A 14,206-nucleotide genomic window follows, 5' to 3' on the forward strand; every position below is an offset into this window, starting at 1 on the left:
CTGCTCATCCTTGTCAACCAGCACAAGGGATAGCAGCTCCAGGCGCTGGCCTTCAGTAAATATTAACTGTCCTCCCCATCTCCAGTGACTTCTTGCCCTCATTTTCCCATTATTCACAGCAGAGCCTCACATATATTGTGCACCTCTGTCTGTAGGCTTCAGTAAAGTTGCCTTCTGATCAACAAACACATCTGACAAACTGTTTAGTTCAAGTATGAATTATACACTGAAATTGTGGAGAGATTTCATTTACCTTAAAGTAACAATTTGCCCTTAATATATTTTATAATCTCACAACATTATTTGTACCTACCGTATCAGAGCGAGCACTCCTGCACAACAAGACACAAAGAGTGATGAGACCATTGTGCTCTGAAATTCCTGCTACCAGATCAGTTTTCAACAAATGGGCTGGTGTTAGTCCCTGCAGCCATGTCATGTACATCGACACTGTTTTTCTACTGCATCTGTCTTCGTTCAGCCGTAATAAGCGAGGCCAATGAAGCAATGTATTCAGTGATATGACAATCATTAGCAGATGCCCCTGTTGAAAAATAATGCTAGAAAACCAATAAAAAGGAGACACCTTTGTCGCATCGTGATGCCCCAGTGCTGATTTAGGACTATGCTCTATTTCTCAAAGTTTTCCAATGATCAAATTGTGTGGGACATCAATTTGTCTATGAGAAAAAGAAGTATGAATTGGCAGTGTCTATTGTCTGTGCTCCAGACAATAGACCTTGTCAGTGTCTCTATTAAAATGTGTCAAAGTGAGTCATGGAGGCACCATTTAACACACTTTGAAATAAAAATAATAATAATAATAATTTCAATGTATTATTTCCAGTGCTATGCCATGCACCCAGTCTTGTATTTCTCTATTCTCCGCATAATGTCAAACATTAATTCTCTTACTGAACATTTGAAATGGCACAATGATGACTGGCACTGAGCTCAAGAAAGCCCTGGATTTCCAGCACACAGGATATGTTGCTCTCTTGGAATCTTTATCTTTTAGGTAATAGCTTGTTTGTCCTTTTTTGTCTTCTTCCTTTTGACAGTAATAAGGTTTTTGTCACAAACATCCATTTTCGGAGTAGCAAATGCCCAAAAATGTACGATAGCATGTAAGCTTGTCTTTTTTTTTTTTTTTTATGGTGTCAATTTACGAGCGCACTGCCTCTGTGATACTTGTGTGTATCTCTGTGTGTGTGTGTGTGTGTGTGTGTGTGTGTGTGTGGGGCTGTTCTTAGTTACAAAAAAACCCCAACCTGATCCTGCATCAGCTGATCTGATACAAAACAGATGAGCACATAATCTGGATAGATTGAACTGGAACGTTAATCTCCTCTGCCCCGAGTCCTGCAGAATTCAACATCTATTTTCTGCATGTCCAATATTCAGAATAATGTGCCTGGGGATTTTTCAACATCCAAGAATAAAAGATTGTACAACCGTCAAAAATCAACCTCTCTTTTCAACTCTAAAAATTACGTAATCTCACAAACCCGATCACGAGGTACACAAAGTATAATTTTGGAGATGACCGGCAACCAGACCCTGCATGTGACAATGGTTTGGACGTCCTTGCAAACTTAATGATTCACAGGTCTGGATTTTAATGAGGAGCTTGTTCTTTGGCACTGCTGTCGATGACCGTGCCAGGTCTCATACAGAGGTCGCAGCATTAATGGCGCCACAGAGTCATTAAAAGAAAGCAAGAACACACAGGAGGTTTTGAGGCCCTTTACTGTACACAAGCTCATCTCACTGGAGTGGCTCTCTGGTGGGAAAGACGCAGACACATCGTTAAGGTAGAAGGTCTCCGGGGGCCTGAAGCTATGATGCTTCATGAGCATGTTTTTCTTGGCAGAGCCCTTGGGGAGTCATCCGCAAAGAAGTTTGTTCTACTGAGAATGGAGCTAACAACAAAAGAGCTGTGCTTCAACAAGCCTTTTTTAGACGCAGCCTAATTACATGTGTTCATTAATGCAGGCCATATGCTACGTTTGGTGCAAAACACAAGATATGTTACCATGACCTAACATCAACAACTCAACAATAAGGTTTCTTCGTGTTTTACTGTGAACAACAGGCTCAGAATATATCACACAGATCTATAGGTTTGAGCAAACGTGTGATCTTATGCAGTTCACAATTAACTGAAAACTATGCATGAAAGACATGAAAAAACTAATCTGAAATTTGCTAGGACAGGCAGTATTGCATGCACCTGCAAAGAGGGTTCAAATCAGCCAAAAACCGCAACGAAACAGATTTTTTTTTATAAGGCTCAATGGCCATAAACATTCATCATCCGTGGCAGAAAATAATGCATCTCTGCATAGCTGGGCTTACTCCAAATGCCTGAGTAATGTAAGTGATAAATGCCCCCTTGAAAACACAAATGATATCCAATCACTGGTGTTTTTCCTGACATCCAAGCTGGACCGGAGATTCTTTAGACCAGGGTCTGCTCCCAGACTCAGGCTCTGGGCCAGACCCGGCCTTCAAACCAATTGGAGGGGCCCACTTTTTTCAAAATTTAATTTTCCTATCACATATCGTATTTAAAGGGTGGCACTGTAATTACATTTTAATATATACAATAATGTAATATTAATATACTATAATATTTTAATTATATTTATAAAAGTTCTTATCTTCACCCCTCACACAATGGTATATACAGACGTGTCTTTGCTTGTGATCGAGCCAATTTATTGACTTTGACGCTATATTGAGCGAGTATTCAGACGCCTCTAGCGACTTTTTTCCCCAAAAAAGTGACTTTTTTACATTTTTTCTGTGACTTTTCGCAACTCCGATCACAGATCGCTCTTCGTACCCTTCTCAGCGAGCTGGCGTCAACATCCAGGTCTGAGTGATGAAACCCATACGTGCAAAAATCTGCAGTTCATTGAGTGGCCACTTGAGGCTTGAGTGTGTCTGATCTGCAAAGATACAGTGTCTGTGTTCAAAGAATTTAATGAGACCCACGATGGAGGGCAGTATGCTAGCCGGCCCATACAAGTTTGTGTTATAGACCGACCCTGTCAGATCCCCCACCACAGAAAGGAAAGTTGGCTCACACTGGGAAAAGTTTGGGGGGCCCTTGGGGACCCTGTGACTGACTGACTACACTGCTTTCATACTCAACATAGAAGCAGAGGATGGTTGGTCTATTCGAGGAGCAGATGTATCTCAACCATAGACTGTTACATGGCGGCTCAAAAGTCTGCCGAGTTTTATCTCTCAGTGATTATGCAGAACCAGAAAAGCTTTCCAGTCCACAAAGGGTTAACTCATCCTCTGTTTCGTCTGTCTGTCAGATCCTATCACTGCGCCTGCCACTCTGTTCTTTTCACATCTCCGCTGATTTTTTGACCAACGAAGAAGGATGACGGTTAACCCAGACTTACCACTCCACGTCTAATTGTCAAGGAGTAATTAATAATGTTGTAAACACCTGTTTGTGTCTATAATCTCTAATGTTGTATTTTCTTTCTGTTGCTGATATTGTAGAATTGTTTCTTCTTCTGTCCTTATTTCTGTGACACACAGGTAGTACTGATGACCAGAGTTACAGGAGAACCTCTCCCTCTTTATAAGTTGATTAGTTAACAAACAGCTGATAATAACTGAGTCACCATTTAAGTTGTTGAACTAGAAACAAATAACTACTGTTTTTAGCCTCTCATGTTTGAAAGGGTTCTAACGAATGTTGTGAAGAGCATTTCTAGTGTTTTCTGATATTTTGTTAACTATATAATAAAAAAGAACCATCAGAATAAATCATCCAAATATGTATCATGTAATCATCACATAAGGGAGTTTCCCTTTACTACCGTCACCTTGGAAACACCATATAAATTGATCCCTGCTGGTAACTGGAAGCTAACGTGATTCTAGAGGATCAGGCTAAAGGCAGAGACACCAGCAGCAAGGGTGCAGGTGAGATCATTAAATCAATGCAGGCATCAACCAGCTGAACTGGTATTGTTCTTATAAAAAGTAAAAGGTACCCAAATATTAATCATCCTTTGCCAAATCTGATCAAGAAAATAACCGTGCGTGTGACATATATAGCACGGTATTATCCTCTTCAGGACGGAAGGAATATGTGGAAACTCTGTGACTCATAAAGTCATACTTGCTTTTCAAAACATGCTTGGCTGTCCTTGTACATTCAGTGTAACCCAGTGCCCTTGGAAACTGCAGAAAATTACCTGAACTCACCATTTGATCTTCCACAGGGCAAGTACTGAATTATTTACTTCCACTTTCAAATGTGGAATTTTGGGTTTGATAGAGTTTGGACAAAGTGTGCCGTTCCCTTAAATGTCAAACCAGCGCCATTTCTCAGATATTCAGTCGAGTCATGTGATAACACCACTTTATCTCCATGTTGAAAAGACGCATAAACACAAAAAGCGTGATCCATCTTACAGTATGAGGCAGCATCAGAGTAAATGATGCAATGCAACAATGGAGTAAGGAGTAAATAAAAGCCTGAGAAGCTCTGGGATGTGCGTTTCATTGGGAGCCAAGTGTCTAAAGGTTTTCTAAATGTATGATCTCCCACGTAATTGGATGTGCCGGATGTACTGAAACTATTTGCTTGATGTGCCGCAACTTTCGCCCCCCTAATTGTCTCTGCTCGTGGCAACTGCTCGCTGCAGAGATCGCGCGCCCTGATGTGTGTGCTGCCCTCTGCGGATTGGACAGGCTTTTGTGCACCACTTAATTTTCAATCAGGTCCAATCCTGGTTAAGTTGCAGTGCCGTCCGAGGGGAAAATGGGGGTCATATGCTCTCCCCAGTGCTAATGAGAAGCTTCAGTCAACACATGGCTGTCATTTTTTATCCTGTCTACCACAGCAGATAAGAGGCAGAGTGAAGGTCTGGCTGACAAGGCCTGTCCATTGCCAACATAGACTCATCCAGCTGGGACCTGAACCAATAGCGATTCAACCCCTTTGCATATGGATGTCAGTTCAAAAGCAATCATTTCCAGTGGCTGTAAGTTTAAGCTTTCCCAGGGGACTAATTGTTTGTCTGTCAAATTACAATGACACAGAATGTCTTCTGTGATCAAGAGATGCCCTGATCGTGTCTGCCAGGGATTTGCAGTCAAATTTGAATATAGTAAATAACACCACAATTTGCCAGCATCTGTTGAAGAACGAAGTAATGCCAGCTCAGCAAAAAATTTCCACCGCTGAACCATTTTAAAAGCTTATCATAAATTCTAATCTTAAGAGCAGGACCGTACAGAACCCAACAGAAATATGCATATGCAAATCCCCAATGTAATTAAACTCATAGAAACGTGTCCTGGGATTTCACCGCCACATTGTATTCTCAACATTTACACTGCAGGATGTTCTGTGTTAAATGAGCAGTGCGACAGAGGGCTGGGGGTGTTAGATCTGCTGAAGGACTCTCGAATAAGATGACCTGCACCATCAATAATTAAAACTAGGTTTGCACCGATTGTTGACAGCTGTCGAATGCAAGTGGCTGATGAATGATGCAAATAGGCCATCGGTGACCGGCTGATCACCATTTCATTAGCATCTGTATATCTAACTGCAAGGAAAAGTATGAACCAATTTGTGGCAGTCAGCAGAGCGTAAGTGGAGCCGGAATGTCATCCATCTGGCACTGACAGTTCATTTATGGCATTGTGTTTTGAATGTACCAGCCTATGTTATGACAGGCTTTCTTGCCGAACGCCAACAACTGTGTGAGCAACTCACTAGTGAAAGAGACATCAGCAATGTTATCACAATGTCTGAATGATGCCTTCAATTCATACAACAAGGGACAAGGACAGTGCATCAGTAAAAACAGGTAATTGGGAAACTCTGTGCAGGTCACATACAGACCAAAATATAAACTGCTTTACAAATGACAAGACTCTTGCTAAGTATACACTGATCAGCCATAACACATGGTTGCTCTAGCCCTCGTATTGTCTTCCTATCAACCATGCAACTTTTATCCTCCCAGGTCAAAACTGACCCAGTACTGCTTGACTATTTATAAAACCTAAAATATGTCACCTAATTCTGTGTTACACATTTTTAGCCAACTTCTTTTCAACCAGTTACTATATACTGTGCATTTATTTTGGGATAGCGTGGGTAGTAAAATGACGTGACATGAAAACATGTGAAGACAAGAACGACAACAGGGAGGCTAGAGGAAGTCGATGCGTTATCAAACTCACAGGCTTCATCGCGCAGAGGCAACAAATATGTCCGATTTCATGACGATCCATCTCACGGTTGTTGAGTTGAGTGCTGAACTGACTGACACGCTGTTCACAGTAAACTACAAAGTAGGTACGCCATAAAAAATATGTAATTGCACTTATGTCAAATACCACAAAAAAAAAAAAAATTTGGTGAAAAAAAAAGCTGGTGAGTAGATTCCACAGTAACTTACAGACAATAGAAATTTAGCTTTTATGGTGTGATGTCAGTCTGTACGTCCATTTCATTGGATTTAAATTAGCTGCAGGACAAATAATCAAGTGGCACATTCATGCCACTCAGGGCACATTTCACTTTAGCCTTTAATAACCCTTGAATTGCATCTCCGACTGCCACGGTTACTTCTGTAAAACAGCAAGTATATATACACATATACATACACACATATATAATATATGGCTTAATTTACACATATTAATGTGTCAATGCGGAAAAAAGCTTAAACACTCCAGCACACCCCTGTCTCCCCTGGAGCTATCATCCATTGAGAAATTGATTACATATCAGTCACAGCGAAAAGAAAAAAAAAAAAAAAACGTGTGGATTGAGGATAAGATAGGAGGCGAGGGAAAAAAGGAGTTCTTGTGGTGTTTTATTCCTCCTTCTGGCTCCCGTTGATCTGATATTGATCGCCTGACATTGTTCAAATATTCCACTCTGCATTGTGAATGGATGCTTACTGGAGGGAGAAGAAGTGGGAGGGGTGGTCTGATAGGACAGTGCACATTAAGGAGGCTGACTAGAACTGTTGCTCAGCAGGCTATCGCTGATCTGAATGCCATGTTACTTGTGCGATTGGCCTGAAACGGCTGATGCGATTGCAAACACCAGTTTACCTACAACGACTCTGGCTCTGCTAATATATGCCCAGCCACGAGACTGGAGCGTTGTGTTGTTGCGAAAGCTCGCGCTTGTTTTCGTACCTGCAGTGAGCCTTTGTTCATCTCAAAATTGAACATTTCAGTGGTGAAAGAACGCGTGCTTGGCGAGGAGGACATGCTGTTTGTTTTTGTTTTGGTTTCTTTTGGTTTTACGATGTGAGAGCGGCGCCCCACAAAACTGTCTGTACGGAGGACCACAAGGAGTTTCATGTGCAACAGTACACACATCCAAGACTCAGTCTCCCGCTGTATGAAGTTACTTTTCAAAGTTAACAAGTACGAGGAGGAAACTCCTCGTTGAATGAATGCAAAGGCAGCCACTCATGAATATTATGCATATGTTGTCTGTGAGTATTTTTCAGCTATTCCCATTGCCCTAAATGGAACAAAGGTGCAGGGTGTCAGGAGCTCTTACTTCACTGATGTCTAGTATTACAGCGAGGAGAAGAGCCTTGTTTCCAGGGACTAAGAATAATTGGTGTGTTTATACAATCAATGGTAGAGTGCAGTCAACCTTCTCTGGGGAAATATGAACACTACAGCCCAACCACCTGCTCCTGCCTCTAAAGCAAGCTACACGTTTCAGAAAGAGCTATATGACTGCTTTCACACTGTGTCCTTTGTTCTTTATGTTGTATTGCCTATACGGTGTTATCCAACTACTTTATTTGCCAATAAACCTCACCATTATTGCCTGTAAGTTCTGCCATCTCAGGCAAAAAATCATGTCATAGATATTATATTAAGCTGCAATGTATGTTCTCCTTCTTTGACAAAATCGTTGCGCAGCAGAACATGAATCCACGTCAGGATGTGGAAGTTGTTTTGTTGACATCGCCCTAACACTAGAGACATCGGCCTAATTACGACGGTGCTTATCATGGTGTTCTTTGAATAATACTCCCCCACATCATTATTTTATAAGTTGAAAACACAGATGCTGAGGCAATATGTTGTTAATGTGTTGTTGCTTTAACTCACAATACTTTGTCAGGGGGAAAAAATCTTTTCAACAAATGACTTATTGTATTGTTTAACGTATAGGTCTTCAACAAGATTAGACATTTTCATATATGTTTTTTAATTTCCCCCCCAAATTTTTAATTCATTTAAATGCACATTAACATGAATCCAACATATGTCAGTGAAGAGATAAATCGAGGTTATCTTTCAGCACCGTTTCACACATAGTGCCACACTAGCCGAGACCCGTCAATCTAAGCTTCCTGTATGGAGTAGGCCCCGCCCCTATCGCTGCAATTACGAGAGACGCATATTACACGCCGACTCTGTCAGGTTCCTCACAATTGGCCGAGAGCCCATTCAGTCCCCAGATAAGATCCAGACGCATGTTTAAATGTAAAGGTATGTATGTTTATGTATGGTTTACGGCCACCCTAGTGTTGCACGTTTGAAATTTGAACCTGTGTGACTTGAATAGCTTAACACTGAATGCAAAATGATGATAATAATGAATATTTATAAATAGCACCAGGCCGAGTTTAATATGGTAGGTAGGGGGTCCCTAGTTAATCTCCAAATCGGTTTGGGGTCCTTGGCCTGAAAAACGTTGAAGACCCCTGGTTTAATGAATTCAGTTCGTTAAAAATGTTTACCATTTTACCAACCAATTAACAGGACGCGTAAAGAACACATCCTGATGTGTGAAGAGGCCGGTGGAAAACATTGGTGGAATAAATCGCAGACTCTGATCCAGATTAAGTGTCAGGCTCTCGATGTCTCAATTATTCCTCTTCTTCAAAACTGAAAAAAGACTTTTTAAATTCAATTTACTTTTCCTATTTCTTCCTATTTCCTCTTACATGGTACTAGCACTGCCTAAGGACAAGCATTTGTGACCACTAGGGACATCTTTTGTGAACCGACACACTCTTATATGGCACATGCTGTGCTCCTTTTGTGATGAAAGAATGTCATTTTTCTTTATTCCAGTTTAAACATGCCAGTAGCAACTGCACAGTTTGGTAAGCTTACCATCTAAAAAAATTGAAATACATTTTCAGCCACATCACATGTCCACAATTTCCACTGGCATGAAAAGGATATATACTTAAAATGTACACACTGCTGGTGTGCCCAATGACATTTTCCATTTTTAGTGACTGTCACAGTAGGAATCAAACTCAATTAAATCCCACATGATACAGAGCCAACACGACCTCACATATTACAATGGGTCCAGTGCAGGAGCTACAATATCAACCGGACACGCACATCCATCATTACAGAAAGGTCACGTAAGCCCTTACCTTTGTAGAAGCACTCCTCGCTGTGCATGATGGTAATCTTGTGTCCTCTGAGGCAGGAGGCTCGATGCAGTTCACAGTGGTTCTGGTACAGCTTTCCATCTGATCCACACACCGGTTTATAGTGCGGTTTACAGCGATCCAAGCACTTACACTCCCCTTGGTCCGTCTCATGGTTGACCACACAATGGCGTCCCAGGCCGCAGTACTTGTGTTCACAAGGACCTGGATAGGCATTGTGTCCCATAAAACCTGTGAAACACAAAGTTGGAGAGGAAAGTGTTACATCTCTGTCTGATAAACACTTGTAATTACCATTCATCTGCCAGAACGGATAAAAGCCTAAATACAGATTTAAAGTGGTTTTTTTTCTTGCCCGCTAAGGAATTCACATCAATACTGGAAGATATTTTTCTTAATTCACAGTGTCATTCAGATCAACAAAGAACCTGGATTTGCAGCTTGGTGAGTTTTCACATCCCTACCATAAAAGATGTGGTGTTTGTCTATATCTTGAATTTTCCAATTGGGAATCAATAAAGTATTATCTTATCTTTTCTAATTGGAATATGTGGCATACCTCTAATTGAGTCTACCTTGGCGGGTTTAGCATTAGCAGTGCGATACCTAAGAACGACATGAACACGCTGTACATGTGAACGTTTTATGTGGATAAATACTTTAGCTGAAATCACAGTACAGACGTTGTTTTTAAATTATTTTACAATTGTGTGCTGTGATTTTGCCAGATAACGTTATAGTAGCAATGCAATGCAGCAGCCTAGAAATGGTTTCAGACAGTACAGACTGAATGGTCTTTAGTCAACTGGACTTTAGTCAAATGAAGCATATGCAAGCACAAACAGTAGCAGAGAAGTTTATCAGTCAAAAGTGACTGTGACATCTTACATACAGGCTGTCTTTCACTTACAGCTCAACACTGAGGTTTCCTCTTTGAAAATACGACCTAGTAAAGCCAAATGCTGTGTGGACTACCTTTCATATTAAGATTTTTCTAATTAACTTGAATTAGTAAAAAGAAAATACCCAGCAACGTTGTGTTTATTGCATATTGTCCTAAGTTAAAACACTGGTTGGTCACAAGTCACAAGATAATCAATATCAATCAATCAAGACGTAAAGGCATTTTCTAAATATAAAAAACACAAACTGTAGCTTCATTTCCTTTCAAATTCTTAAGAAATCCTGACCTTTTTTCTGAATTGTTTTTCTAGATTGCACTAAATACAGTATGTGGACCTGAAATGAACATAGCCTCTTGTGATTTTATGTGCATTAACACTTCACAATGAATGACAAGAGGAGAAGGAACTAAGAGACCCTACAAATCATGTCATTGAGTATTCATTTAATTCATGGGTTCAAGAGATTAGGGTGTGATGGAAAAGCTGAGTGAAATCATATGTGGGAAAAGCATCCCTGAGCAAGACGCTTATTTCTGGATGGTTGTAGTGGTGTAGTCCTGCAGCAGCCCCTCAGCTCTGAGCACCATGTGGAGGAGGTGAAAAAAGCAAGAAAGGGTGGTAATAACAGAGCCAAATACTGCAGCTCCACGATTCAGCAGCAAATGTATGCAGTGTCCTAAAACTGCAGGGTTTTTGAGGATGACTCCGTCTACAAAAATGTTTAATGAGAACAAGATGTAAGAAATTACTGGTGTGATTTCCTCTGAGAATGGGATCGCACTGTGGTCTGCTTGTTCAACCTGTATGGACACTAACAAGTCTCGATCGGCCACAGATCATTTTGTACAGTAACCCATGAACCACATCAGATATATTGCCGCTCTAATAGCATCTTGCTCACTCTTAGATTGCCCTTTGGAATAGTCCTCAAGGGCTGGAAGGGTATGTTGGGCACAGAAAAAAAAAAGAAAACATGTAACTGTGCAGCCTCCCAAGACTGTACAGTTACATGATGAACTGATGAAAAGTCTGACAATGACCACACGGAAAATGTAGCTTTTTGTGAAAAGATGTATGTATGTTGTCTACCAATGGCATTATATATATATACACACACACACACACACACACACACACACACACACACACACACACACACGTGTGAACGCCTGGATAAGATACAAACACGATGATGTCATCACCTCGCCCACCACCCAGAGCCGTACATTAGAGAGAGTCTGGCCAACTTCTGGCCAAATATCCAATCGTCTACTTTCTTTAAATATCTTAAATGAACCTGTGAAATGCTTTGTAGCCTGTGTCTGGAGCTGTGTTTACCTTCCCCTCAGTCTCCCCGTGTTCATTCATCTTAGTTAAAAGTTTGAGATTACTCAGAAAAGTTATACATAGGCTACTCAGAAACAGTTCAAATTAAACTAGTCTTACTGTTACGTAGTATTATGATTATCATTATAGCATTAGCGCGCTAGCCATAATAACTTCGTAGAAACCGTGGAAAAGTTACGTGTCAATTAAATGTGGCTGTCTATACCGACATAGATGACATACATACACGTGGGTTTCACAGGATATAGCACAAGGCTAGCATAAGGCTTGGTTAACTTCAAACTTCATCAGTTTGTAAAGCGGCGTTGGGCGTTTTTGAGATCAAGGTAAATATTAATGCTGGCATGACTTTATTTTTCCTATAATAACGTCAAAGACAGACATTGACATTTACCTCACATTATCAGTTAATCCGTTGACATCCAGTTCTTCCTTTTAACCTGCTCCCATAGCTTTCTCCGTTTTTGTTTACTGGGACACGGTGGAGTTTCCCCCGTGTTTTCCTGATCCTGTGCTGCAGTCGCAGGTTGAGCACTGTGGCATATTTTAGTTTTTATCCAACTTTATTATCTGTTATTGCCACTTCTTCTTTATTGATATTGGTTAGACGCAACATGGCGCCCTTGAAACACGTGACCAACTCAGAACCAATCAGCATAGAGCAGGCATGTCAAACTCAGTTTGGCTCTGGGGCCGGATCCAGACTTTCTGTTCTCAGGTGGGCCGGATCAGTAAAAGAATGTCAACTCCAAATATTTAGCTTTGTTTTTCAGTACTATGCTTTATCATTCAGCCTACATTTGTAGCCTACCCTACATATTATAATCACGGATAACAAGGGATCTTTTCTAAGCACAACACATTTATTCAAAACCAATGGGAAAAAAAATATTTTTCATGTTTGGCCGTGAATGTGTTAACAACTGGTTTATTTTAACAGTTGAGTGAATGCAGTTTTACACCTGAACCAACTCACCACACTAAACAAACTCAAGTGGGAGCTATAAAAAATATATTTTCGCCTTAATTGTCATACTGCTTTGAAATAAATGAAAAAAGAAATACAAAATAAAATAAAATAAATAAATAAATAAAAAAGTTATAGCAGTGCATGGGCAATAGGATTAGACTACATCAGATTAAACTACTAGGCTGGGCCTACTGAAGTTGAGAATATACTGCACAATATTAATTGTCTTTAATATGACATACTTGTCTTTATGATGAGTGGCGCCGAATATTAAACTCTTTGAACACTGCAGCTTGCTGATTACATACCAAGCACACTGGTTTTGCATTCACTTCTGTGAATAAATACTTCTCGGTCCATTTCTCCTGGAAAACTCTGCACTTCGTGTCCACTCTTCTTTTTTTGACAGTGCCATTTTGGGAAGGGTGTGTTGACCGATAACTTGTTTAGTAGTGGTGAATGGTGAAGCAAGACTGCCGGTTTATTTTTACCTGGACACATCACGTTGCGAATGTTTATTTCCTGTGACTAACTCGTGTCAGTGCCGCATGCTTGACGTGAGCGCTTTTACACATTTACTGCCCTCTAGCGGCCGGAGGGAGCATTTGGTTTGTATTTATTTAAAAAAAATCACAACTTTTAATAGAAATTAGCTAGAGACTCGCTTCTTTTTTTGACATACTCAGAAATTTATGCCGGGCCGGATTAAATGACCCAACGGGCCGGGTCCGGCCCGCGGGCCGTATGTTTGACATGCCTTGCATAGAGGGATAGCTCAGACGGCCCTCTCCCTAGTTGGCCAGATTCTATGTAATATACGGCTCTGCCCTCACTCCTCCAGCTCCCGGAGTCTCATAACAACAACAAACAACGTCAATGGTGGACTACAGCCTGATATTGACTCTTGATGGGTGGCTGGAGCATAGACATGCATATGGGCTGGAGCAACATATATTGTTGCTTCACCACTATGATGAGCTTTCTACCACCAGACGTGGTTGTGCAATGGATCGAATTCGTGAAACGAGGCGAAGAAAACCCGGAGAAAGAAAGATCGTTTTGCTGTGTGTGAGTGAGCGCCAATCACACAAGCACCCACTCAGTTACGATGCTGCACTGAATTGTATTGTGACAAAAATGTTGTTATTGGTGGGACATTTGAATAGCCAAAGAAAAAAAAATGTTTTGTTTTGTTTTGTTTTGTTTTGTTTTCACAGTAATATAAAAAGAAAGACGGCATAATAGCTAACAATAACAAACTAAAAAGCCAATTTCGAATTTTGGACAGTTTACACAGACTTTGGGATGGTTTTAATATGTTTTGTCTGACAAGGGTCACATTACTCAAAGGAGCTTGTCCTCCACACACAGTGGCGAAATGAAGCTGTCTACCTAGAGCTATGCTACTGAGAAGACCATTTAGATTTTGAGTATTCTAAGACTAGGTTAGTTCTTATTCATTTTTTTCCACAAAACATAATATTTCATGTTAACAAAATGAAAAATGTAATGGAACAATAAAGCTTTATGTTCAG

The 14,206-nt window shown here is 40.6% G+C and overlaps 1 protein-coding gene across 2 annotated transcripts in view; it reads right to left on the bottom strand.

The window, feature by feature from the left end:
• The window catches only part of fstl5 (follistatin-like 5), a 160,875-nt gene that overhangs the window by 96,282 nt on the left and 50,387 nt on the right, over positions 1–14,206 (bottom strand). For both annotated transcript variants that reach the window (XM_047584929.1, XM_047584927.1), the window contains exon 4: positions 9,432–9,680. In XM_047584929.1, coding sequence (XP_047440885.1) covers positions 9,432–9,680 — 249 coding nt within the window. The remainder of the gene's footprint in view (positions 1–9,431; positions 9,681–14,206) is intronic.

This window comes from Mugil cephalus, chromosome 5 (genome assembly GCF_022458985.1).
Source record: "Mugil cephalus isolate CIBA_MC_2020 chromosome 5, CIBA_Mcephalus_1.1, whole genome shotgun sequence".
NCBI lineage: Eukaryota > Metazoa > Chordata > Actinopteri > Mugiliformes > Mugilidae > Mugil > Mugil cephalus.